The sequence below is a fragment of the Gymnogyps californianus genome, chromosome 1 (assembly GCF_018139145.2).
Source record: "Gymnogyps californianus isolate 813 chromosome 1, ASM1813914v2, whole genome shotgun sequence".
Taxonomy (NCBI): domain Eukaryota; kingdom Metazoa; phylum Chordata; class Aves; order Accipitriformes; family Cathartidae; genus Gymnogyps; species Gymnogyps californianus.
The window spans coordinates 149,566,503-149,592,402 of NC_059471.1; the positions used below are offsets into that span (position 1 = coordinate 149,566,503).

The 25,900-nt window shown below is 52.8% G+C and overlaps 2 protein-coding genes across 2 annotated transcripts; both read left to right on the forward strand.

The window, feature by feature from the left end:
- The first annotated feature begins 5,241 nt into the window (after positions 1–5,241).
- Positions 5,242–14,180, forward strand: HDHD5 (haloacid dehalogenase like hydrolase domain containing 5). Its single transcript, XM_050911437.1, is given in 9 exon segments — positions 5,242–5,272; positions 5,275–5,336; positions 5,506–5,706; positions 6,066–6,178; positions 7,354–7,447; positions 7,935–7,968; positions 8,375–8,549; positions 8,859–9,047; positions 9,631–14,180. Coding segments are annotated over 9 exon segments (1,269 nt in total). The 3' UTR covers positions 10,001–14,180.
- Positions 14,181–20,848: 6,668 nt separating this feature from the next.
- On the forward strand, positions 20,849–22,371 carry TMEM121B (transmembrane protein 121B). Its single transcript, XM_050898865.1, is given in 4 exon segments — positions 20,849–21,118; positions 21,330–21,609; positions 21,612–22,037; positions 22,040–22,371. Coding segments are annotated over 4 exon segments (1,308 nt in total).
- Positions 22,372–25,900: the final 3,529 nt, after the last annotated feature.

Genomic DNA, 25,900 nt, shown 5'->3' on the forward strand with positions numbered 1-25,900 from the left:
CACTGGTGTAGCCTTCCCTGGATCCCTCCTTGAACAGGGCATTGCCATGTGTGGTGACCGGGGCTTCCCAGGAGTCCTCTGGCAGTAGATGGGCTTTAACCATTTTTAGCGCCTTAGCGACTCTGACAGAAGGAGGGCCAGCCTGCTTTACTGCTGGGGATCAATTCCTCCTTATAGCAGGCCTTAGTTCAGAGAAAGGTACAAACTGAGAAACCCAGACTGCATCCTCACCTCTCTAACTCTAGGTGTGCAAAAAAGGAGGGATTTAGGCTGGACCGCAGCAGTTAAGAAAGATCAATCCATTCAGACATCCCCAAAGCTTTGGGTAAATTTGGCTGCGCGGCTTCATTGAGACTCAGCTCTTAGCATGCGCAGTAACATTTCAAGGATTTTGCTGCCAGTCCATTCCCTTACCCTCAGTACCTTGGCTCCCTGCTCACATTTGTTGGCAAGTACATCGCATATAATGCTTTCTTGCCTGTCTCTTTCAGAACATAGTACATATTTAAATTTTTAAACCTGTTTTAATTGTGGGGTTTATTTTCCCTTTTTTTTCTGTTGAACTGAGGATACCTGTATTTGATGTGAGGTTTTAATCTGGAATGTGCAGTGGAAGGGGATGTTTCATGTCACTCAGCCTGGAGTACAGTTATCAGGGCGTCTGAAATGTGTTCACAGCATGCTGCAAAGGGCAGTTTGATCCATGGGGCTAACATGCTGTGGAGCCAAGCCCGAGCCACCTGGCAGAGACACGACACAGGTCCCCCAGCCCCACCTTCCCGCAAGTGCCTCGTGGAGCACCAGCTAACTACACGGTACAACTTGAGGCTCTTTGCCCGAAATACTGGTGGTGGGCATGGGGAGAAAGGGCCAGCTAGAGAACATGAAAACCTGAGATGAAGGAGTTATTTGGACAAGCAGGGCTGGAGGCAGCCACAAGGGTGGTGGGAGGCTGAGCAGGGCAGACCAAAAAGGGCAGAAAGAGCCCCCCTTCAGTCTCCATCTGGACTCAGGAGCAAGGAAGGAGAGTAGAAAATCCATGGAAGCTTCTGTGACAGTTACTTCAAGCAGCCATAGGAATACGTCAAGCCTTATGCCTGTTATCTCCCCCATCTGCCTCTCCCTGTGGCCTCTTCAGGTTCAATTGTTTAAATGGGAGGTGGATGGAGCTTTGCTCGCAGCACACTGTGTCACAGGTCTAGTGGTGTTTTGTTGCAGAGCAGCTTAGACCACCTTTGGGGCACTTTAGCGAATGAAATGTTTGCCTCCTGGTCACTCACCGTCAGGAAATGGCTGATCCAGCACTAGTGGTTGCTGTCAAAAATCATGCCAATAAAAACAGAGGAGTAAAGCAGCTGGTTGAAAATAGAGATAGGCCCAAGCGAGCAGCTGGATCTATACATCATGTGAGCCTCCATCACTGCAGCGGGACTACACAGATGCCAGATGCTAAGCAAAGCCCTCTGGCCATAAAACACAGGGCTACAGATGTGTTTTCCACCAGCTCCTGACACTCAGCCTGCTTCAGGTTTTTCTCCTATGAGTCTCTGATTTAGTCTCTTTACAGGTAGCAAAAGGACATTTCTTTGGCCAGAAACTTGTAGCTCTAATTGGCTCAGTACTTAATTCCTTTCTTTCCAGGCTTGCAGCAGTTGCAATCACGGCAGGTCTATCAAGTGTTTTCTGTCCGCTGAGGGACAGGCAGGTGAAGGGTCTGGCTCTCAATTCTTCTGGCTTGTCATTTTTATCAGGCTGTGTCCTCCCGCTTGGTCATTACAGGATAAGAAAGGCATTTTACTGTATTTTCTCAACCTTTAGCTTGTCCATCATTCCATGAGCAGGCTGCAGCAGAGAAAGAGAAGAGATAAACCAAGGGGGGGAGGGTTGGTTCAGGCCATTAGAGCCTCTGTGGTAAGAAGAGACGGAAGGTACGGCTGCTTTCGAGGGGGATGTTAGAAGGTCAGGAAGGGGGGCGGGTGATGACAGGGCTACGAGTCCAGGGAAAACAGAGCTGCAAAGTTTACATAGGAACCCACAGGAGAAGGCTGTGGGCAACTGCCTGTTTTGCTTGTCTTTAGAGGCAGCTATGAAAGGGGGCGGGGGAAACATCTAAGTCCGGTGTAGACAGGGGAAGAAGAGGGAGTCTCCTGTGGGCTGGTGTGGGAAGGGCAGACAGACCATCTCTAGGGGTATTAGGGAACACGGCTGTTGCCAGATGTGCCTGCAGAAGAAATCGTAAGGTCCATCCATGTATAACATGCAAAATGGGAAGCTCCTAGCAGAGTCACAAAGTCTCAGCTCTTGAAGGGAAAACTACACGACCGGCTGTTTCGCACAGGGGCAACGGGCTAAAGTCTGCCTGCTGCTGCTGGGAGGACGGGGGCTCAGCAGCCAAAGCAGGCGCCGCAGGGTGCGGTGCTTGGCAGCCATGCCGCCGTCGGTCCCTGCCGCGTGTGCCAGGCTCAGCCTGTGCCCGACCGCTGGCAAACTCCCTCCGCAGCGGTTTAAAAATAAGCGCTTCAGCCTGTTGGACAGTCTTCCTTGTAAAAATAAATACAGCAGCTCCGCCAGCCTGCTGGGAACGCCCGCTGGGGCGCACATGCAGGCTTTGGGGGCATCTCTTCAGCGGTGGGTGCCCCGGCTGGTAAACACGGCCACCGCCGCCGCCTCCACCAACCCTCGTGTGTCGGAGGCACGGCGGGCACAAAACCTCCCCCCACGCCGACCCCAGGCCCTACCTCCAGCATCCCTCCCTGTGCTGTGGCGGCCCAAACCACACCAACCCCTCTCTGCTACGGCTGACCCACAGTAGGAAAAATGGGGCGGGGCGGGGCGGGGCGGGGCGGGGCGGGGCACCTCCCCATCCACACCCCTTCCCCTGCCAGCAGCCCTACTACCCGCCGGGCAGCGGCCAGCCTTATAGCGGGGGGGGGGGGGGGGAGGAGGGGCGCACCGGCAGGTGAGCGGCTGCGGCCCCGCCCCGCGCCCCGCCCCGCCCGCGCGCCAGCGCCGTGGAGCAGAGGGGCCCCCTGCCGGACTGGGCGGGGGGAGGCACCGCCCCCCCCGCGCAGCTCCCGCGCGCCGCCCCGCGGACTCGCGGCGCGAACAAAACGCGATGAAAAATCATTTTTTGAGGAGGGGATGAGAGGGAAAACGGCGGGTTCGCCTCCGCCGTGCTTGTCCTCAGCGCCGGCCATCAAAGCGTAACAGCTTCGGCTAATAACGGGGGGGGGGGGGAAACAACCCACCCCCAAAAAACCCCAAACGCAAGGATATTTAGATACGCTAAGCATTTTTGCAATTAAATCCTCTCTGCGACAGGGAAGCGGCTAGATGTCTCTCACAGCTATCTCGCAAGTCTCAGGAACGGGAAAAGGGCAAAAGCATCCTTACAGTTAAAAAGAAGGGACTGACAGACCCCAGCAACGCAGTCAGGTCAGCCTGATTTCAGCGACTAGAGGCGCTGAGACCAGTAACCAAACCAACCCACCTAACTTCGAAGTGGTCGTATCGTTAAAAGGCCATAAATCCACGTTAGCCAATACTCCAGGCAGAAATCACAGTACATCAATCAAAGTTTTTCTCTGCCAGGAGCAACCGCCTTGGTGGATAGCTGAGAAACACTCTAGACAAGGTTCTTGTGTTTGTCATTAATTTTAGAAAGTCTTTGCCTCTCTATCTGACTGTATTTTTCATGGGCAGCCAAGGGAAATGAGGGTTGGAGGTCCCTGGTTTGTAAGCGGGTGTGTAAGTAGTTGAGAAGGCATACTTCAAAGTAGCCGTTACTGGCTCCCTTGTGCTAGTGGAAGAAGGTTTGAAGCCCAGTTCTGCAGGGAACTAAATACTTTCAGTAATGTCTCCAAGGCCAGCATAAATTTTGTTAGAGCAGGAGAAGCTGCAAACACTTCTTAGAAATTCAAGTGATCCTGGCAAGTTGAGGAAATTATGTAAAATTAACGGTAGATAATTGAGTTAAGGCAAAGGCACTTAAGAAGGAATAACCATCTGTACAAATGTATAACCCTGAGTTGCCAGTGCTTTAATAGCTCTGCAGAAAGGGCTCTGGGTGTTAAAGTGGGTCAAAAACTAATTAAGGTTGGTGTTCATGGCAATGGAAGCATAAAAACAATCAATTACACTGTTTGTGTAATTGACGCCTAAAGTCATACGTGTTAAACCTGCCGTATCGCGGGAGTCAGTAGATCTTAAGCCTAGCCAGAAAGCAAACAAACGTTGTTTCATCTCCATGGACGTGAAGTGAACCTTTTGCTTTCCTCAGGTCTGGAAGGGCCTCAGCTGAATTCAGCCTCAAGATTTCTGTCCCATGCCACAGGAAAGCGGGAGCCCCTGGGACACAGTCTGTCAGAGAGCAAGAAAAATGACCAGAGTTTTAGAAAACTTTATGATCTGTAGGAAAAAGACTGCAGGACTTCGGTTTGCATAGAAAGGACTGAGCAAAGGCAGGGCAGCAGTTGGCAGGGGTAAAAAGTTACAGTGAAGATCCTTCGCACGCGCATTGCGGGCAGGGTCAGTTGTAACCCCCTTAGATTGAAACCAGGCTATATCCTGGGAGACGCCTCTGTAACCGTGAGGACTGGACCGTACAGCACTGGAGCAGCTTCACTCATGAAGCTGAGTCTCCTGTTCTTTGATTTTGTGAACAGGTTAGATAAACCCAGTGTACATCGCTTTGGAGGGGTCTAAGCCTTTCTCTCCCTCCTGCCCAAATCTCTCCTCGTCAGTGACCTTGCACGCCTCTCCCATCGCAGGGCTGTTTGTTTGTACCCGTTTCCCCAGCGCACTGCCTTTTCCTCCAGCCTGTCAAGCCCCGCCAGCCTCCCTGCCGTTTCGGACACCTGCTTTTGCAACCACTCGCCGTCTCCAGTTTCTCTCCCAGCTCCCCCCAAACCTGGAACCCTTTGCTCCGAAGCAAACACGACACTGCACCCCCGCAGCCGACAGCACCCTTCCCATGGCGGCGGCCTGGCCGGATCCGGCCCTCCCGCTCCCGCCAGCCGCCCTCCTGCCTGCGCCCCGCGCCGCGGGCAGCTCCTGCCCGACCAGCTCGGGGTGAAGGCAGGCAGCCCTCTGCCGCGCACCCCACCCCACCCCCCGCCCCGGTCCCGCCCCGCCGGGCCCCGCGCCTCGCTGGGAGCTGTAGTCCGGGAACTACGAGCCCCGGCGTGCTCCGCCGCCCGCCCCGGGGCCGGGCCGGGCCGGGCCGGGCGGGAGCGGCGCGGCATGGCGCTGCGCGGCTGCCTGAGGGCCGGGCGGGGCTGCTGCGCGCCGCGGGGCCGCGGGGGCCGCCCGCCCGCGGGGGCTGCGCCGGGGGCCGGGTGAGCGGCGGGGCCGGGAGCGAGGGGTCGGGCCCGCCGCCCGCGTCCTTGCCGCGGGCCGGGAAGGGCGCCGCGGGCCGGGGCCGGGCGCGGGGGGGGGGGGGGGGCGGGAGAGGGAGAGGGAAGGGCTCCCGGCGGCCGGTGACCGTCCCCTCCGCTCGCCTTGCAGCCGCCGGCCTTCGGGTTCCTCTTCGACGTGGACGGGGTGCTGGTGCGGGGCAGCCAGGCGGTGCCCGCCGCCCGCCAGGCCTTCCGCAGGCTGGCGGACAGCAGCGGGCGGCTCCGGGTGCCCGTCGTCTTCCTGACCAACGCCGGCAACTGCCTCAGGTCGGCCAAGGCCCGAGAGCTCTCCCAGGCGCTGGGGCTGCAGGTAACGGCGGCAGGCCCGCGCCCCGAGGGGGGGACGGGGGCAGCTCTTCCGGCGCGATCCGACGGAGCCCACGCCGCTGGGAAGCGGCTTCTTCACGGCTCGACGCCGTCCCCGTTCGGGTGTCCCGGCTTTGGACGGGAGCACCGGGAGGAGGAGGAGGAGGGAGCCCACCCAGCGCGACTTGCCCGGGAGGGGTGAAGGGCTGGGGCTGGCAGCAGCACCGAGTGACCGGCTCTGCCTCGGCCTGGGGGAATGGAGGGAGGCAGGTGGCAGCCGGGCTTAGGGATGCGACCCGACCGTGGGGAGAAGGGTAGAATCTTCCCCGTGTATCCCCCGTCAGCCTCTCCTCCCTCCCGCAGGTGTCTCCGGAGCAGGTGATCCTGTCCCACAGCCCCCTGCGGCTCTTCAGCCAGTTCCACCAGAAGTGCATGCTGGTGGCCGGGCAGGGGCCCGTGGAGGAGAACGCCCTGAAGTATCCTTTGCTGCGCGTGCCTCGTGGCGCTCTGCTGCGGCTTCCCAGCTAAATGCTGCTGCTCCTGCCCTGCCCATAGCCCTGGCACTCGCTCGGTCAGCTTGTAGAAGCGCAAGGAGACAGAAAGGTCACTGGTCTCATCTTATGGGGAGGCATCCTCATGGAGAGGCTCAGCTGCAGGCACTAACTGTTGATCTCCATCTTGGTCACCTCCTGGCTGTCCTTGGTCTGTGTTTGGCTTCTCACACTGATTATCTCTCCTGTTAGCTGCATTGCTGTTCCTGCTGGTCGGATGTCACCACGAGGACTCCATCAGCTTTGTTGGGCCTCTCTCACTTGTGAGATAAAATTGTGCTCCTTCCCATTCTTTCTAATGCGAAGTCCATTAGAGATCACTCCCAGCTCCCCCACAGCTAAGGTTTTCCCCAGGAATCTGACAGCAATTGAAGGAACTCAAATATCATTAGAACCAGAGCGTCCCAGTACAGGGACGTGGTCTAAATGACAATCCCACATGCATATTGCCTGACTGAGGCGAGGGCACAGCAGGTCTGACATATCCTGTGTCTGCAGGGAGGTAAGAACTGCCTGCAGGGTTTGCGACATCTCAGCCTGTACACGCACGCAGTCACACCTTGTACTTAACATTTAACTTTATTTGGTGCAAAACCTTGGCCCGTCTCTATGTTTCCCCAGGGCCAGTAGGGCAAGCTAAGGGCAAGGTGTTCTGCAAGCGAATGCAACTTATCCTTCACTTGCGTAGTTTTATCAGCACAGACCGTTTTCTTTTCACCAGCTGAGCTGACCAGAGCTTCACTGATTCTGCTTCTAGCCAAGAAGCCTGACCAGCCCCCTGCGCTGCACCGATATGAGAACCCTGGCCTTAAAGGTCTCCCAAAGCACATCCATTCTGTCTTGGAGCAACCTCTGCTCTTTGCCTATTTCTGGGGATTGCCGATCACAAAGTAAATCACCCTGGTGTGGGTTTTTTTGTAACCTTTAGGTTGAAGCACAGCATGCAGTTTGACTGAAAGCTGTGAGGTTATGCATTACCAGGTTGAATAACTGCTCTGCTACTAGGACTTGTATTTCTTAATTCTGTAGATGCCTTTGCAGGTAACTTAAAAAAAACAAACCCAACAGTCTCCATGTCTTTCCTTGATGGTCTGAAATAGCCTGGGGTTCAAGCATGTGGTCACTGTAGAGGCACTGAGGAAGGCATATCCCCTGTTAGACATGGTGGATCAGAGCCGGAGGCCAAAGGAGCTGGTAATTTCCCGATGCATTGGTAGAACGGGTGGTCCGGTGTGGTGGTGCTTACAGTGTATAGCATGGGGTGGAGAAGCTGCAGAGGCACAGAGCAGCCGGCTGCTAGTGACCTTCTTTAGCAAGAGCCTGGGACTGGTACTGAGCAGCCAGCATCTCTCTGCTCTTTCCAGTGTTGGCTCCTGCTGGAAGGGCAGTGACTTTCCCCTCTCCTTTCTCATGCCATGCCTGTCTTTCGTTGCTGTTCCTTGCAGTGAGTGGTAAGATGGTTTGGTTGACATCTCCAGCTCTGAGACAGGAATGCAAGATCTGTGAAATCCAATCTGGGATGGGGGTGGTGGGAGAAATCTTTCTTCGGGATTCCAGGTGGCCTTGTCCTGTCTCTTTATGGAACTGCCTTGGCAAGTTCAAAGGAAGCATTTTTAGTTTTGTTTTGGAGACAGCATTAGGTTTTGCATTACTAAACGCAGCTTTTGTTTTTTTCTGGCAGCCTCCTCCAACCACTGGCTTCCCCACTATCGAAGGTAAGCAATAGCCTTTGTTTACATATGAACAGCAAGCAGAAATAAGTCAGGCAAGCCAGCTGGGATGGGAGCTATGATGTGCTGTCAGCTCATCGGTATCCACAGGCAGCTTATTTAGAGGATACAGTCAGGAGGCAGCCTCACTGCCCTCATGCAGCATGAAGCACAAGCTGATAAGAGCAAAGCCAACTTTTCTCTGTGCCGTGCTCCAACATCTGGAAGCAGTGGTGCACGTGGTACAGTGATATGCAGACTGGAGCCCTAGCACAGGCCGTGTTCGGACGGTAGCTGTATTAGCCGTGGCATCCCAGCAGAGGGGTGCTTTTGCTAGTAGTGGGTGGCTTTTGGTAGTGGGTCCTGTACTTGGATGCTGTGAGTTTCCAAAGCATCTCTTGAAATCTTCCAGGGGTGATTCTGTTTGGTGAGCCAGTGAGGTGGGAGACAAGCCTGCAACTTATTATTGATGTACTCTTGAGCAATGGGAACCCTGGGGCAGAGCTGCAAGACATACCATACCCCCATCTGCCTGTCCTTGCCTGCAACATGGATCTCCTGTGGATGGCTGAAGCCAAGATGCCCAGGTGAAAAACCTGTGTGGTATTTGTTTTAGGCTACTTCATATGGGTCTCCTGCAGATGATCTTTTCTTACTACATTTTTTAGCGTTAGTTTGACTGTATGGCATAATTAGCAGCAGAGATGTGAAAACTGCATGAGAAACAAAGACTAAAACTTTAAAGAAGCAAAAGCCAGACCACTGCCTATGGGTGGGTAGATACCGTGTCCAAACTAGGCGGTACCCTGGCTACAGCAGATGGTCCTCCTCACTGGGGAGTGTTTGCTACCTAAGTGGTGTGACTGGGGATACTGATGACCTCCTTTCTGGAGCAGGTTTGGCCATGGCACTTTCCTTTTGTGCTTGGAGAACATCTACAAGAAAGTGACAGGCCGGGAGCTGAAGTACGAGGCCTTGATTGGCAAACCCAGCACAGTCACCTACCGCTATGCCGAATACTTGATAAAACAGCAGGCAGAGAAACAGGGCTGGAAGTCTCCCATCCAACGCCTCTATGCAGTTGGGTAAGAGACTGTTTTTCCTGCTGGTTTCCTTAGGGAGTTGCATACTGACTTCTCTTCGGTGTTTTTTTTAATGGAGATTTCTAAAATGAATACCAAAATCCCCATGGTGTCTCTGGAGCCTCACATCCTGGAACAGAGGCCTGCTAGCTTTTTGCGTTCTACACTTTTAATAATTTGAAGGGCCCTGTCAGCCTAGCAAAGCTGTTGCTGTAGGATGCGGAGTGCATGTAGCATGACTGGATTAAAGAAAAAGTTAAGAGTCCCAGATGTAGTACCATTAGCCCATTTAGGCCAAACACTTTGGGACTGTAGGGAATACATTACAGTAATGGCTGAAACTGCTTTGGGTGCGTCTTTTCCCCTTCGAAAGATGTTTGTGAAGCATGTGGCGTTTACCACAGCTGAACAGGACACAGCAATAGGTGGACTCACTGGCCCAGTCTGGGTGGGTGGGTCTCTTGATGTTAGCAAATATCTTGTGCCCCTTCCTCCTTCAGTGCTGCCTTAATCCCAGTCTGCCAGAGCTAGAAATTGATGCATGGGCTAGTTTCTCATTTCTGTTTCACACTGTGACCTTATGCAGGGATAACCCTATGTCCGATATCTATGGGGCAAACCTCTACAACAACTACCTCAAGTCAGCTCACCAGAACCAGGTCCAGGCTGGGGTGAAGAGGAGCCCACAGCCAGCCAGTCCCCAAACTGAGGATCACCTCGAGCTGAGGAGGGACTGCAACAATTCAGTGGAGAGTTGCGAGTCGATTCTGGTCTGCACTGGGGTCTACCGCCACAATGCAGATGTTCCCAGTAAAACGGAAGAGTGCATGATGGAGACAGTGTTCCATGGCCATCGGGACTTCTGCTTTGACCCCAGCCTGGTGGAGGCATCTTACATAGTGCAGGATGTGAATGATGCTGTGCAGCTTGCTTTCAAGAAAGAGAACTGGAGCTAGGGTTAAGACAGGTGTGCCTGAAGATCTACCATCAGGGATTTTATGTACTGGGAAGGGAAGAGGGGAAGAACGGGGAGAGACTTGGGGTGATATTCTTATCTAGCCAACGTGAAAGAATACTCCCTGTCTTTGCACTAGAAGCCCCTTGCTTTTATTGATACTCACCTGCAATCCTGACAGCTGCCAGCAGGCTTTCGACTGTGAACGTACATTGCTGCCATCTATAATTGAGCCATAATGGAAACAGGGTATAAGGAGAAGGCTCGTCCCAGCAATCCCAGTTTTGTTCAGCCATCAGAGTTCGTTCTTTTCCACCCTTTGTGTGTGAAGATCAAAGCCCACCCTCCTCCTCGCAATGTGTTTGAGGGTGAAGCTCCTCCCTGTGCAAGGAGCCATGATCAGCCAGCGTGCCATTTGTACAATGTACTACTCGTCCAGTCTGTGACGCGAGCACACCAGAAGCTGTGTTGTGGTAGCACTGTGCCGGGGAAGGCTTTAAGTCTTAACATTCTCCTTATGAAGAATAAGTGCCTATGGACTTTAGCAAATTCTGTTTGCTTGGGGATTTGCCACTGCATCACTGTCAGTCTGAAACAAAGTCCCATTTTGCAGTCCTCTGGCAGCTATGGAGAGGCAGGGCCCCTCAAAGGAAGCTGCAGTAGCCAGAGCAACTTGCTGCGGGGCCGAGGGGAAAGTTATATTATTCCCTCCCCCCTATTTAGCATTCTGTGAACACTTCTGCCTTTTCGCATCCCACTAGGGAGCCAGCAGCCTGCTCTCAATAGCAGAGAAAACCACGACAGAGTCTGAATTTCCAGAGTTGTCTTTGCCCAGAACTCAGTGCTGCAGCAAGAGGCTGTTTCAGCGCCCACCCTGATCCCAACTGCTGCAAGGGACATCCCCCTGCTCCAGCTGGCACAGCTTCCAAAGAGGGGCCCCTCTTTGGAACAAGGGCCACCCAGAAAAAGTCACAGCCCACCTTTGCTCTTTCCTTGCATGCAAGGATTGAAAGAGGAGATCATCAAGCCGGGATGGTACCTGAGCCCCAAATCCCCAATCTTCATCTTTAAGAGTACAAATGTATCCGTCCTTCACTTCCTTTTTTCCTGTCTTCCCTCATGGGGTTTGCAGCTCAAGGATACCCCATATGGTCTGATCCCTGTTCCCTCCTCTTCCTTTAGCATGCAGGTAGAGTCCCCCTAACAAGAATTAGCAGCTGGGACTTGCCTGCCCAGGAACATTTCCATATCCCTAAATGACATGTACCTTCTATTGCCTCTGTTCTCCTAGTTCGGGCTATCCAGAGAAAGATCAAAAGACCTGTGTCTCCTTAGACAGTCCAAAGAAGCTAAGCAAGCATTGCTTGAGAAACTCCATGTAAAAGATTGGCTCAGCAAGGAGTTTCTTAATTCCAGAGGAGCACTGTGATTTTAGAAGCATAAATCAGTCTGCGTATGTGATGGAAAGCCTTTGGAGCCAACACAACTGAGTTGGTGTTCCTACTTATGCTCAGCTCACACCACACTGAGAGATCAGAAATAGGTCTGCTCTGCCTCCTCTTTCTTCCTTGCTGCTTTACCAGGCAGCTCCCTGCACAGGGTACAAACAAGATGTTCTGCACAGAAATTTGAGTTGTTCTTAATTCAGATCTCGGCATCCATGTATACTGACACTCTGCTTCAGCAGCTCTCCATCTTCTCGATACTGATGTCTCTTCCTAGGAAGGTCACACTGCAGAGCAGGCTCTGTTCTTATGTTATGCCAGGCTCTGCATCTGAAAGGGACTGGGTGCTCTACCAGTGACCCAGGCAAAGAGCTCCTTCTCCGTGGCTTCTTTCTCTATACCTTATTTTCTTAATAGGAGCAGAAAAGTACCTCTTCGGGTGAATTTCCCTCCTGTGAAATTCATAGCGGAATGCAGTCCCTTCCTTTCTCAGCACTAGCTGGGGTTCTTCTCCTTTGTCTTACCAGGGCAAGAATCGCTTGGCTGCTTCTAAAAGCAGCTGTAATGTGAGGAACACAATCTTAGAGCTGAATCTTTTTGCCTTTCACTGGAGAGAAAAAGAAATTACCATTTCATCTACTTGCACAAGACAAGGGCTTGTCTCCAGTTTCCAGAAGAGTAAGTACAGGGAAGGACTTTCATATAACATAGGGAAGATCCTTTAGCTTTCAGTGCATCTCCACAGTCACAATTGTGCTGTGGACCCAGTGTGCGAGGCCTGAAACTGGAGGTCCAAAACCCGTTTATTCATAAACTAGCTCCAGTGTCCCTCAGCCTCACTTTTCAGAGGTGCCATCCAGTGCAGAAAGAGGAATGCTCCCTTTCCTTGCAGTGTTTGCTAACTTGGGTGATAACTTTCATACGATTAATTGGGAACGGTCTTCTAGGCCATGATTACATAGAGCTCAGAAAGCTGGTTGCTGGCAATAACTGCAAGCCACACCTTCAATTTGATAGGTACTTATCTGCAGAAGTACTAAGGTCTGTCTATCTGTGCGCGCAGTAACCTTTGGCAGAGCTCTTTCTTGTAAGGCTGTGGTGCCAGTTACTCAAAGACAAGGTGCTGCTGAACCAGTGTTCCCTGAGGGGTGTAGTGCTGCTGAATCAGCTATCCCAAACGGAGCCAGGTGCACTGGCTGCTGCTCCGATGATGGCGGTAGCTTTGTGGATGGAACGCGCAGAAGAATTTTGAGAAATCACAAGCAGTTTGTAATTTCCTATCAGCATGCACGGCACATCTCAGCCAGAAGTGAGGTGGGTAGCAAGATGAAGGAGGTAGCACCTCCTTCAAGAAAGGAAGAGCTTTGCATTCGCACGGAGAGTGAGCCAGGCATCTCTGTCTTTGGAATAGCAGTGGAGATGAGCTGACTGATGTGAATCTGCTTCGGATTCCAAATCTGCTTTTAGCTCCAGATTTGTTTTTTCACCATGTTAGTGTTGAAACAGAGCTCTGGGAGTCTTAAAAATGCGTAGGAGGAACTTCAGTGATAAGGCATTTAAGAAATGCTTTGCTTGCGAGTTGAAATTGGACGGAAGGGAGGAGAAGGAATCTAGAAGAATCTTGTACCCTTTCTGCAATTCTTACCAAGTAAGGTTGCGTAAGAGGCTCTGCTTGTTGATCTGTGCACTAATTAGTCAGATGGGCTGTCCTTAGTCTGAGCAACACGGAGACCTTTCCCCTCTTCCTCTGCTCAGCTCCTTGAAACAGTGCACTTTGTCCAGGTCACTGCCTAGGAATTGCATGGACACAGTGGATAGAGTAGGAAATCTGGGTTCTCCAGCTGCTGTTGGATACTGACTTGATTATGGAAGATTTCTACAGACAAAAGTGCTTGTCAGGTCTCCTCTGTTCCAGGAGTTTTGTGCTAGAGTGCTGTGCAGGCTTCTAGCTTATCTGCAGTTTATTTATGGACATCTGTTACTGCTAGAATTCAGTGAAATCCTTTTTCCTTGGAATTGCAGCTTCCTGGAATTAGCTTCAAGCGTGGCCGGAACAAAACTTTTCCTTTGTCTCATGTATTGCACAGAAGTGGTATTTCTGAAGCCGTATTTCTCTCATTTGGAGCAAGCATACTTCTGTGCAGATTATGGGACCAAGCAGGAGAGGGGACTTCACTTGCTGATCTAATACCTTAATATTTCTATGGTGCCCTGCCCTATACAACAAACATGGTGAAGATCTGATCCTAACAACTCCATCTTCCACAGATGGATGAGTTTCAGTGAAGCCTAAAGGGAGTATGCAGTGAGGTGAGGCAACTGAGAACAGCAGGGAGGAACCGGAGGAGGGATAGACCTTGTTTTGGATCTGAAGCAGAGAGCTTTTATGTCATGCAATAACGTGGTGGTCAGAGAGGTCAGTTCCTTTATTCCACAGGACACATGCAACTACTAGCCTGGCGTTCAGGGAGTCATATAACACTACTGTCCCCTTTCTTCCAATCTTAATCCTGGTGTGTCTTTTTCCCTCCAATAAGTGGGTAATGTTTCAGATTATGTCATGTGCACTGTAGCAGAGTGATTACATATCATACAGAGAAATCACAAGCTGTGATTATTTTGGATTTCATATTAATTTCAACCCAGTTCCAGAGTTGCTCCTTTGATCTAGCACATATATAAAATAATAAAATATGTTTTCTTTGAAATAAAATTTAACTTGCTCTGTGTACATTTCATGAGTATTATCCTGGTCTCTTTCATGTCTTTGCCCTAGAAGATTATCAGGACAAATTCTGTCTTTTGTTCTGTTCATCAAGCCATTCTCAGATCTTCTTGAGGGAACCACTCTGAAAGATACCCCTCCAGCAGTTCTTTTGACTGAGCCAAACTGTAACTCCCCGTAAGCTCTACATTTGCCATAGTCAGGTGAGATGAGTGCAACTTTGACCATTCCTATTCTGTAGGAGGGGGAAAAAAAGGACCCATCACAAGCCATGATACCCTGACTGACTGTTCACAGTCACAACTAGTTTTGGGATGCCACCTGTGTATGAGATGCTTTCAGGGTGGGCATTTAGTTGTGACCTAAGCAGTTGTTTGTAATGATTACATCTACTGGGTGGGGAAGCCACAAGCTAGCTGCCACCAACTTAATCTGCTGTTGCAGATGAAGAACAAGCCTAAGGGCATATGGAAAGCCATCCTTATCACTAGAAGCTTACTTGACTCTATGTGAAACCCTTTGTGATCATAAAAGAAACCCAACTTGTTTGACAAGAGCCATGCCCTGGTACCTTTTGAAAAAGGTGAGTGGAGTTAGGGGGACATATACTAACTGGCAAACTTTCAGATTAGAGCCACTGGTTTCAGCAAATGGAAAATTAAAGATCCTACTAGGTGAAAACCATCAGCTTTAATGTCCTTGCATTGTCCTTACATTCCACCAGAAGGTTTTCCATCTACAAAGTTCACAGCTCACAGGAGGCACATTAGACAGCAAAACAAGCGTGATTCTGAGTCCTGAGAACTTGATGTTGAAAGGAACAATCGATCGATAAAACAGTAAAAGCAGTTTTGGAGGGACTGGACAAGGATTCCCATTCTCAGCAGAGAGAGGAATCGAATTGTATTCTACATCCTGGAGAAATGACCTATGGCCCCAACTTCTAATAAATAATAATAAAAAGCATTAACCAGCCTTCTCCTTTTATCCAGTGCTCCAGTAGTTGGAGCACTTGCCCGAGATAGGGTGTTTCAAGGTTTAGTTAGGCAGAAAGAGATCAAAAACCTGAACCTCTCAGATGAGTGCTTTTAATCACTACGCTATTGTCAAAGCAAAAGGGCAGCCTAGGGTTAAGGTGTCCCTTGTAGGAGACAGCCTTAGCTGGAACTTAGAGTCCCATAGCAATCCTTAACCAACATAAGGAGCAGAGTTAAACATTGGCATCGTGAAATACTGAAGAAGGAACAACTTGAACAAGAGGGACTGAGAGCCCTATTTAAGTTGGAATTTGCTCCCAGGTGGATGCGGTGAGAAACGCCTAGCAGAGTAAGCCCTGAGAAGTGCTTAGTCTATGGATTCTGGTGGGCCTTGAACACAAGCTAAGCAGTTACCTGCTCGCCCTGGTACAGACCTTGGCCCTTCAGGGGCATGCCCAAACCCTTTCTTTACCGAATCTACCTAACCTCAGGTATAAAAGCACCAGTCTCTATGGATTTTTGCAGCCGCACGGTCAATTTGATGAAAATTAGGCACTTAAAGACCTTTATGGATCCAGTCTGCAACAGTTTAAAACCCCACGCCAGCAAGGCAGCTACATGTTCTCTAGGAACTAAACTGTTCCATCAAGAAAGCCCTTTTCCCTAATTCACTATAATAAACCTGCTTTTCCCTTTCAGTCAGTTCAACTACTAAGAGCTTTCACTTTCTCCTCAAAGTCAGTTGCAATACACACTGTGTACTAAGACTGAGTAAGTACAAAATACTAAGAGCAACCCCCAAATCCTCTTCACTCTCCAAACCCCTACCCCGCTACAAGCATGAAAAAAATCTCTTTGCATTTTATGCTGGTATCAAAAGCTGTTTGAACTGAAATGTAATTATGAGCAATAGATTGTTACACTTTTATATCCTTGTAAAGTGTATCTGTATTCCCCAAACGGTAATACTGGATCAGCAGTTTAGTTACAAAGACTCTGCGTTCAGATGCAGACAAACCGAGGCGTCTTTGAATTTTGCTGCTGGCCAGGTGAAACTCCTCTACACTTGCCTGTAACTTCAACCCTGACCGTTTGAATGGCTTAGATAAGTGCAGTACAAAGCGTGTGTCAGAGAATCCCAGAACCTTCTTTTCCCACTCAAAAGGCATTTTAAGTATGGTTAGAGCAGATTATTCTCAAACTCACTGAGATCAGCTTTGCCTCCTTCCCTCCCACTGCTGCCAGTTTCTGACAGCTTACTGCAGGGTATAATTAGGGATTTAGTTTCTGGTCTTTCTTTCAGGCATATATTTCCCTCTTTTTTTTTTTTTTTTTTTACCCCCAAGAAATTGAGTCATTATTTTGTTTCCTCTTGAGTTCTGCCCTCAAGAAAGTTTTGTCTTTCCCCCAGCAGGGGTATTTTTGAGGGCACACTACTTGTTTCCACTAGTAGTGTAAACTAGAAATGGTAGCATTTTAAATATTCAGTATGACTATTTCACAACACTCTGTTGTCTGCTGCTTGCCTTTAAATATATGTATACACACACATATCTATGCCTACACGTAAATACATAAAGAAGCCAGAAACATAGCTTTGGAGCTGCTGAAGAGTAGAAGCTATTTATAGTTTAGCCTTTTAATGTTTTAACAGTAATGGTTAAGCACTAACACTTCCAAGGACTGCACATTGCATTAAATAACTGGATCACATGGGAAGCATCAGCTTGTCATATCTCATCCTACAGTGTGCTGCAAAAAGCTCTTCAATGCTTTCTTGAGTAGAAGACATTTCTCCCCTCACTCCCATTTTAAGGTATAGGCACAATTTCTGCTTCCTTCCCCACAAATAAGCTCTTTTCTTATTCTCACCTGTTTGTTTGGGTTGTGTTTGCCCTCCTGGAGCCCATGCTCAGCTTGAGGAAGCCCTTGAGCTCTCACCCTCCTTCCCAGTGCTCCCCCATCCCTGCTCGTAGCTCCCCTTGCCCTATAGCTGCAGGTCCCTGTTCCCACCTGCCTACCTTGGGCGCAGGGACCTTCCCAGCCCCAGTAGGGATCCTTTGGTCTCTGGAGAACCGTTTCCATAAGGCTCCTCTTGCCCTGCTGACGCAGCCTCAGCCCAGCAGAACCACGTTCCTCAGGGTACAAGAGGTGCAAGCCCCTTCGCCAAGCATGTGCTAGCTCAGGCAGGCCCACATAGCACCCAGCTCCCCCCCAGGTGCCTCACTTCCCCCCGTTCCCCTGGGCTGAGCTCGCCGCATCACCTGGCTGGCGTGTCAGAGCCCATCTCCCCAGGTGGGCAGGCCAGCTGCGGGTGACAGCCCATCCCTCCCGAAGCCCAGGGACCCCCATCCAATTGCACTTACCCCAGCAGGTGGGACAGACACCAGTCCGGCAAGAAACACACCCAAACCTTTGGGAAATGCGGCTTCCTTGTGAAACGAGCCTCTGGACCGAAAGCAGAGGAGACGCGAGTGCCTACGGGCAGACTGCCAGGGCAGCTAAGTGAGCATGTCCAGCCTACGGCGCCCAGGGCGCAGGGAAGCGCATTGCCTGGGAAACCTGGAGCACAAGAGCCAACGAGGCAAAGCCGTCACCGTCTGCTGCCCAGGTAGGGCAGGAGCAACCCTCTCTGCGTAAAGGCTGTTGCCCTGAGCGGCCCAGATGGATGCTCGGTTTTCACTCCACGTCCTCTCGTAGAAGTGGAAAACGTTTCTTGCAGTGGAATAGGTGAATGTGGTAGGAGCAAGACTGATTTAGCTAATCCTCGGGACTGGCCACACATTAATCAAGCGCTGGCTTACCCTGAGAAGGGTCAGGTGAATGTACCCACCTTAGACAAAGGCCAGGATCCAGTACATAAGGATGTGGTTTTACCCTCTACCCTTGATCACACACACTTACAGTGCCATCTAACCCAGCCTTTCTGTGGAAACCAAATTAGGAGACACAGCCGGTGTCGTTCACAAACCCTCACTGCCATGCTGAGCCATCCTGAACTGGGCAACTCCCAACACCAGTCAAAGAGAAGTAGCACCGGGCCCTGCTCAAACCTGAAAGAGCAACGCAGACAGCAAACATCCTCCTTGGCTGTGGCCTCGAGCCTCACGCTCCCTGTATAACAGAGACCATTCAACAGAGCCCTAAGCAAGGTGTTTGTGGGGTTGTACACGAATTGTAGTCAAAGCAATCGTTTGGCTATGGTTTTTTTCTTTGGCAGGCAAGTCTGCCAAAGACTGAAAGCCTTGCCAGCGAAACACGCAGCGCTCGGTGGCAGAGACCAGGCGCAGTGCTTTCGTCTCTGACAAAGTCCACACACCTTGAGAGGCTGGAGAGCAAAGCAAACACGATGGGAGCGTATCTGGCAAGGAAAGAAAGGCGGCTCGCTGCTTGCAGTCTTCTTGCATCTTGAGTGACCTCAGACTAATCTGCTCGGCTGAGAGTGGTGCTGCATTGCTTCTGACACGCAAAAGCTTGCTGTTTTCCCGTGCCGGGTGGCTGTGGGCCAGCACCACAGCCCAGCAATGCAGAGGGAAGAGTGTCCCCTGCGTCACTGCGGAGGCAGCAATGTGGCAGCACCTCCGAGGCATTGACATGGGCTGTGGATCGTGGGGAGCAGCCCCTGGGGAAGGGCACCCCCATGGCTCTGTGTGGCAGAGGGGATGCCAGAGCTGTGACACCTCCATCCTGGTACTGGCCTAGGCTACACCAGCCCACTCACCGCCCTCCAGGCTGGACTGTTCTTTTGAACACTCATGTTTCTTATGATATGCTATAATTACCGACCTTCTTAGAATGAAGTATTTTTATTTGCTAATTGAAATGTGGAATTAGGGAGAAAGGGCCCTTAGAGAGCAAGAGAGCACTTGCATGTTCAGTCTGATCTGATGCTACGTACCATGACAAGGTGAATTAGAGGAAGGCAATGAACACAAGTAGCGCTGATGCAAAGTTCAATCTTGGCAAGTGTATCCTACCATTGAAAACACAATGTGAGTGTAGCAGAAAATAGGTGTCCCCCACCCTAGTTGCAACACAGCCACGCAGGTAATGGCAGCGGAGATGCAGCAGCGTGGACTTTAAAGCAGGATAGCAACCAGCACGGAAGACAATGGGAATGCCTGTGTGTTACTACCCCAGTTTAGAGGTTGTACCACTTCAGTACTGTGCTGCCCAAGTAACTACACTGAAGCCTGCATAGCCTCCAGTTATCTTCTTTTTCCCCTCTGTTTTGACCATGCTTTTAGAAAACTAATTTATCTGTGGCCCCTCACTCCAGTCTCCATTGACAGTAATGCTTTTGCTGTGATTCTTCTTCCCCTGCTTTTCCTCTTGATTATTGCTCTGTGTCTAAAGAAATCTTTGTGTCAACCCACCTCAAGTTCTCCCCTTCCCTTTCTCGATTATTTCTTTGTTTCAGATTTAAGCATGAATTCTCCTGGTACCCCAGACCTATTTCTCCTTGTTGTCAAGAGCAGCCAGTGACATTTACTGGAGTAGGGCTCCTCAGGGAGCCTGCACCAACATGTATTAGACAGTTGTCACTGCTGTCCTGGATGTCCTTTCCCAGTACTAAGCATCTGGGTTTCGCTCAACCCCATGTGTTGATTAGCAACACCCTCCAAAGTCAAGCTATTTTGATCTTTATCACGAAGTGTAGTTAATACAGACATTTGTGGGTACAGCTTATTCAGTATGCGTCACATCATTGACAGGCAGCACCCGGCTCATCACCGGTGGGCACAGGTAGGAATGAGGGACTGGTGATGCCGAGCACCAAGCCACTTTGCAACGTGATGTGTCAAGCCATTAGCGCTGGTGCTGTGACAGATCCAGCCTGCCAAGCTCAATTCGAGGCCATTATTAGCGGGTCAATAAAGGCCCCAGCTGGTGCTTTCAGTAGAAGTAGGAACTTTAGGGCTATTCACGTCAATTTAAAGCCGCCATCCCATCACAGCAAGCTGGGCAGAGCCCTCAGTATGTGGCTTGCCTCAACTCAGGAAATCCGTGGGGTAAAAGCCACTTACTTTGATGTACAATTACTTAAAACAGACTGAAAGTACTGGCAGCCGAATGTCCAGCGCCACAGATGAGGAGCCACAAGTGTGTGCTTTGCCATAGGCTCTGCGCCAGGCCACTGGCCCTCGTCTTGGTCAGCCTAGAGAGATCGGGGGAGGCTGAAGTCCTTCTGATTTTCTGGAGTGGGTGCCGGGGGGCTGTGGCACGTCCATGGGTGACTCGCCCAGGCCCGGCTGGCTCCATTCACCGGGGTCTGGGGGGCAGGAGGCAGCCGGGCCATGCTCCCCGAGCTCTGGCTCTATCGCAGCCCCGGGGACAGGGAGGGGGGTCGCCTTCCTCCCCCTCCTCTTCTCGCCCCCCTCCTCCCCTCCCCCGGCCGCACAGCCGCTCTCCGCTCCCCCACCCCCACTCCCAGCCCACCCACCGCCGCCAGCGGAGACGCCCGCCCCGGCTCCAGCAGCTGCTGCGGTTGCGGCTCGGCGCCGCCCCCGGCCTCCCCTGCCGCGCCCCGCCGGCTCCCGCCGCTCGGGCTCTCCGCACCGCTGCCGCTGCTGCCGCCGCCGCCGCTGCCGCCGCCGCTGCCGGTGCGGCGGCGCGGGGCGCGGGGGGCGGGCAGGGGGCGGGCCGGGGGCCGCGGCGCGGCCGTCGGGCCCGGCGCGCCGGCTCGGGGGCCGGGGAGGACCATGCACCGCGCTGCCTCCAACCAGCGCTCGGTCTCCTCCTCCTCGGGCTCCTTCCAGCCGCCGCCGCCGCCGCCGCTGCCGCACGCCGCCGACCGGCAGCCCCTCTGCCCGGGGGGCTCCAGCAGCGGCGGCAGCCGGCGGGGCTCGGGGTCGAGCTCGGGCTCGGCGCGGGCCCGCCGCCCCCGCAGCCCCCGCAGCAGCACCGAGGAGGAGGAGGAGGAGGAGGAGGAAGAGGAGGAGGAGGACAGCATCAGCATCAGCAAGCCCCTGGTGCCGCCGCCCGCCGCCCCGCTGCCCGCCGCCGCCTCGCCGCTCCCCAGCAGCAGCAGCAGCAGCGGCGGCGGCGGCGGCGGCGGCGGGAGCCCGGGCCGCAGCATGACGGCGGCGGAGCTGTACGGGGCGGCGGCGGCGGGCGGCGGGGCGGCGGGCGGCGGGGCGGCGGCGGGGGCGCTGCTGGGCCCGCGGGGCGGCGGGCGGGCGGCGCTGGGGCTTCCAGGCGCTGTCCCTGGTGCTGCTGCTGGGGCAGGGCGCGCTGCTGGACCTCTACCTGATCGCCGTCACCGACCTGTACTGGTGCAGCTGGATCGCCACCGACCTGGTGCTGGCGGCCGGCTGGGGCATCTTCTTCTGCCGCAACAGCCGGGCGCGCCGCCGGGAGCGGCCCCCGCCGCCCCCCGGGCCGCCGCCACCGCACCCGCTGCTGCTGCACGGCCCCCCCGGTGGCCGCGGGGCCGGGGGCCGCGGGGCCGGGGCCCCCCCCGCGGCGGCGACTTCGCCTACGCGCACCTCGCCTGGCTCATCTACTCCATCGCCTTCACGCCCAAGGCGGCGCTGATCCTGGGCACCTCCATCCTGGAGCTGATCGAGCTGCGCCTGCCGCTGGGCACCACCGGCTTCCGCATCACCCTGGCGCTCTCCGCCCCGCTGCTGTACTGCCTGCTGCGGGCCATCGGCACCGAGGGCGCCGGGCAGCTGCTCCTGCCGCCGCAGCCGCCGCCGCAGCACCGCGCCGCCGCCGCCTTCCTCGCCACCTGCCTCGACCTGCTCGACAGCTTCTCCCTGCTGGAGCTGGTGCTGCAGCCCGGGCGGCCGGCGCCGCTGCCCGCCCCGCTGCGCTACCTCCTCATCGCCGTCTACTTCCTCTGCCTGGCCTCGCCGGTGCTGTGGCTCTACGAGCTCAGCGCCGCCCGCCCCCCGGCGCCGCCCGCCTCGCCCTCCACCTCCTGCTGCCCGCCGGGCTGCTGGACGCCCCGCTCCTGGCGCTCCGCTGCCTCCTGCTCCTGCGCTACCAGCAGCCGCTCTCCCTCTTCATGCTGAAGAACCTCTTCTTCCTGGCCTGCCGCGGCCTGGAGGCGCTGGAGACCTGCTGCCTCCTCCGCCCCGCCGCCGCCCCGCCGCCCGCCAAGTACGGCCCCGCCGCCGCCGCCCCCGCCGCCGCCGCCCCGCTGGCCCACGGGCTCTCCGACGCCGACGTGGGCCCCCACGGGTACGTGAACGCCTTGGCGGTCACCGCCCAGGGCTGAGCCCCCCCCGGCCGCCGCCCCCGGAGGGGCTCCCGCCGCCTCCGGGTCCGCTCCCGGCAGAGTCTCTCTGCGTTTCTGCTCAGGTTCCCGCCGCCGTGGCCGAGCAGGGGAAGGGGACGCGGGCTCCCCCGTCGGACTCTCGCTCTCCTCCTCCCTTTCCCGCAGACAAATCCAGCAGCGGAAGCTCCGCGCAAACCCGACTACCTGCAGGAGCCTACGGCTGACGCTTGTCCCCGGAAAACGCCCCTGCCCTTCACGACGAGTCTTCTTCTAATACTTCTGCCTCTCCGCACTGTTTGGAGGCTCCCACTCTTCCCCTCCAGCTCCCAACCAGGACATCACGTTGCTTTGTGACCATAAAGGTTTAGGTTTTCCTTTTCCTCCTAAACGACAGGGACCAGCGGATTTTGTCCCCTCCTTTAAGAACTCCTGCTGACCACGACGATGAGACGTGAGAGGGGCCTGACCAGCAGAGACGTGCCTTTGGGGTGCGGGCAGGACAAAAGGAAGCACGCTTTGGTTTCGCTAGGTCTTGCAAAGCTGCCGCCTCTGTTTCCCAGCAGCAGAGCTGCAGAGGGCCTTTGCGTACCAGCTGGGGAACCTCTGGGAGCACGCCGGCCGTCTGGTCATTTCAAGCCTAGGAGCCACTTTCTCCAAGCCGAAAATGTCTACCTCTGTGCTTCAACCTTTTGCATCTTATGTTGACTTCACACGCTAAAGAAACACGTGAATCCGGCATGGACATAATCCAGGGGCTTAGACCCCATTTCACTGCCACCGAGACATTTATTTCTGGTGAGAACAGGGTTTACAGCAGCCTACTGCTCGCTTCAGACAGCAGCACCCAGGTGCTGGGGCTCTCATTTCTCTGTGAATATGCATGTTTATGGGATCAGTGTTGGTTTTCTTATACGCAGAGTGTAGGGTCTCCCTTTACATAGGCCGGGAAGGCTGGAAAGATTTCCTCTGGCACCCTTCCACCTCTGCTTGAGAGCACAGAGACGGGGCTAAGCCTGCAAACGGCCCCCGCTCCAACAGCAGAGCAGAGGACGTCAGTGCTGCTCGAGGTGGGCCCTGCGCTTGGTGAACCTCACTTTTCAGCACAAAAAGCAAAGCGCTGCAGGAGCCCTCGAGGCAGAGGGGCTCCCGAGCTTTGGTGAAAGCCCACAGACCAGCATCCTGTCCTCCATGTGCATGTGGTTAAGGGGAAAAAGTTAATTGTTAGTAACCTCTCATAGAAACACAGTTATCTTTGGTTTTAAGCTCCATGAATGTTCGGTGGGGGTTAAGGCCTGCTCTTCTGCCTGGCTACAGCTGCTCCTGAAACCAGCCAAATGGAAGCAGGAGCACAGAGGCCACGTTGGGAGGAAGGACTTTGCCCCTCCCAGGCTTTTATTTTGTTATCTGCGCAAGGCTGCATTCATTGGGAAAATGCCAGTTTCCTGTCCCGAGCCCTTTTTCAAGCTGTCCTGATGGGAAGGGGAAATAAAGCACAACCAACTGCTACCCAGAGCCAACAGCAGGACTGCAGGCACAGCCCAGACTTCTCCTGCACAGGCATCCATTCTCTCCTTCAGGGCTCGGGCTTCAGTGGGACCGAGCCTCTGTCCCGCCTCCCCTTTCCACAGAGCAGGATCAACTGCCTGCTCCAGTGGACTGCTACAACAAAATGTTTACAGTCTGGTAACTTCCAGCTCCCACAGGCAGAAGTGGGGGTGCCATGGGGCTCTTCTCCCCCAGCTCTCGGGTGGCTGGCGAGTTTCGAGGGGCTAGAAAAGCCCCTAGAAAAGCTGGGGCAATAGCGCCGTTCTGTTCAGAGCGGCAGCTAGGATGGGCAACTTGCTGCTCGCCCCACGCCAAACGGAGAGTCAGCAAAGGCTAGGCTTAACTTTCCCACCAGTGCTTTATTTTTAACCTGAGCCCTTACATGGGCAATTGTGTGAATTTCGGCCAGTGGCCTTTTTCTTCAGTAACTTCTTCTTGTCTGGACAATCTTGGTGCTGTGAGTGACTGTGATTGTAAAACTTGGTACTGTGAACTTTTCCTACGTGATGTGAGATGTGTCGAGGGGATGCTAAGTTCCTGGCCAAAGGAGGTGTAATTACAGGTATATTATGCTTGTACAGGTATTTGTTTCCTTGCACCTTCCTTTTTCAGAATTCAACAGATAGTAAAAGCCCAGAAAGAACTACAGTATTACTCAAGAGAGAGAGAGGATACCTGTACCTAGGAATACTCCATGCTTCAAACAACTGAAGAAAAAAGAAAAAACAAACAAACAACTTTGCCAAAAACAAGATGAAGGAAAAAAAGCTATTCTCCCCCAGCTATGTTTTGCTGCTTCTATGGCCAAATTCAGGACAGCAAAGTGCTTAGAACATCCCTAATACACTGAAGCATAACCATAGTTGAGACACTGGAAGAATCACAGCAGAATTATTAACAAGTCTTACTTCAGTACCCCTTCATAGCACAAACAAAGTTGCTGTTTCAACAGTGAGTGCCTTTTTCCATTTAAGACATTATTGAGGAAATGGCATACTTGAAATTTATCTAGCGATGGCATACTTAAACCATTGACAGTGAAGTCACAGTTCAAATTTGTCCGTGGATGCCTGGGACAGATGACCCTGCAAAACGATGCTTCTGTTGCATAGAATTCCTTTGTAGAAAAAGTGGTTCTTTGTAGTGCCATGGTTTTAGGTTGTTAGTAAATGTGCTGTTTGGAGAGCATAAAGCTCTCACAGCAGCTGGCTGTACAGAAGCCCCCTTGCAACTAAAAGGGCAGCTCTGCTGCCACTTCAATTACTTACTACAGAAAAACATTTAAAGGTCTTCACCATCTTGCTTATAAGCCTGCTCCTCCTTTTGAATTCCCTTCTCTTCGGTAATTGAGCTCTTACTTCCATTTAAACCCTTCTGCTGCATAATAGATCCGTTTGCAGGAGAGAGAGAGAGTGGTACCATTAAAGTGCAAACAATACCTCACCCGATGCACCTTGCACACCTACTGTATATTCTGCCAACATTAAATTACTGGTCCAGGTCAATACCACTTTGCTAAACGAAGTTGTGCCATATTAAGACATACGTCCCTTGGGATTCTGTTACAAGCCTTGTAACACAACTCGTAACAATTTAGCATTTTATTGTTCTCTGTTTCCTATCCTGACAAAAGAGATGACTACTCCCAGGAGGGGAAACTGAAGTGAGAGAGAAGGCCTGTGGCCCATGGACACTTGGCATCCCCCTGGCATTTATCAGAACTTGTATTTTTTAAAAAGCAAGATTGTTAAAATAAAATTAGAAACTTGTGACTGATTTTGCTTTTTTTCCCTCCTTTGAGTCTTGCTGGGCTATTCCATTTTGCATTCAGGGACCAACAGATGCATTAAAGTTACTTGATCTCCTCATGTTGGATTGCTAAAATAGTGTCTGGATTTTTCCCTCTAACAAAGTTCTTGTAAGTGAAAGAGTTCTAAAAGCTGTAACACCAAGGGAGTTATTTGAGAAGGGAATGACTAAGGCA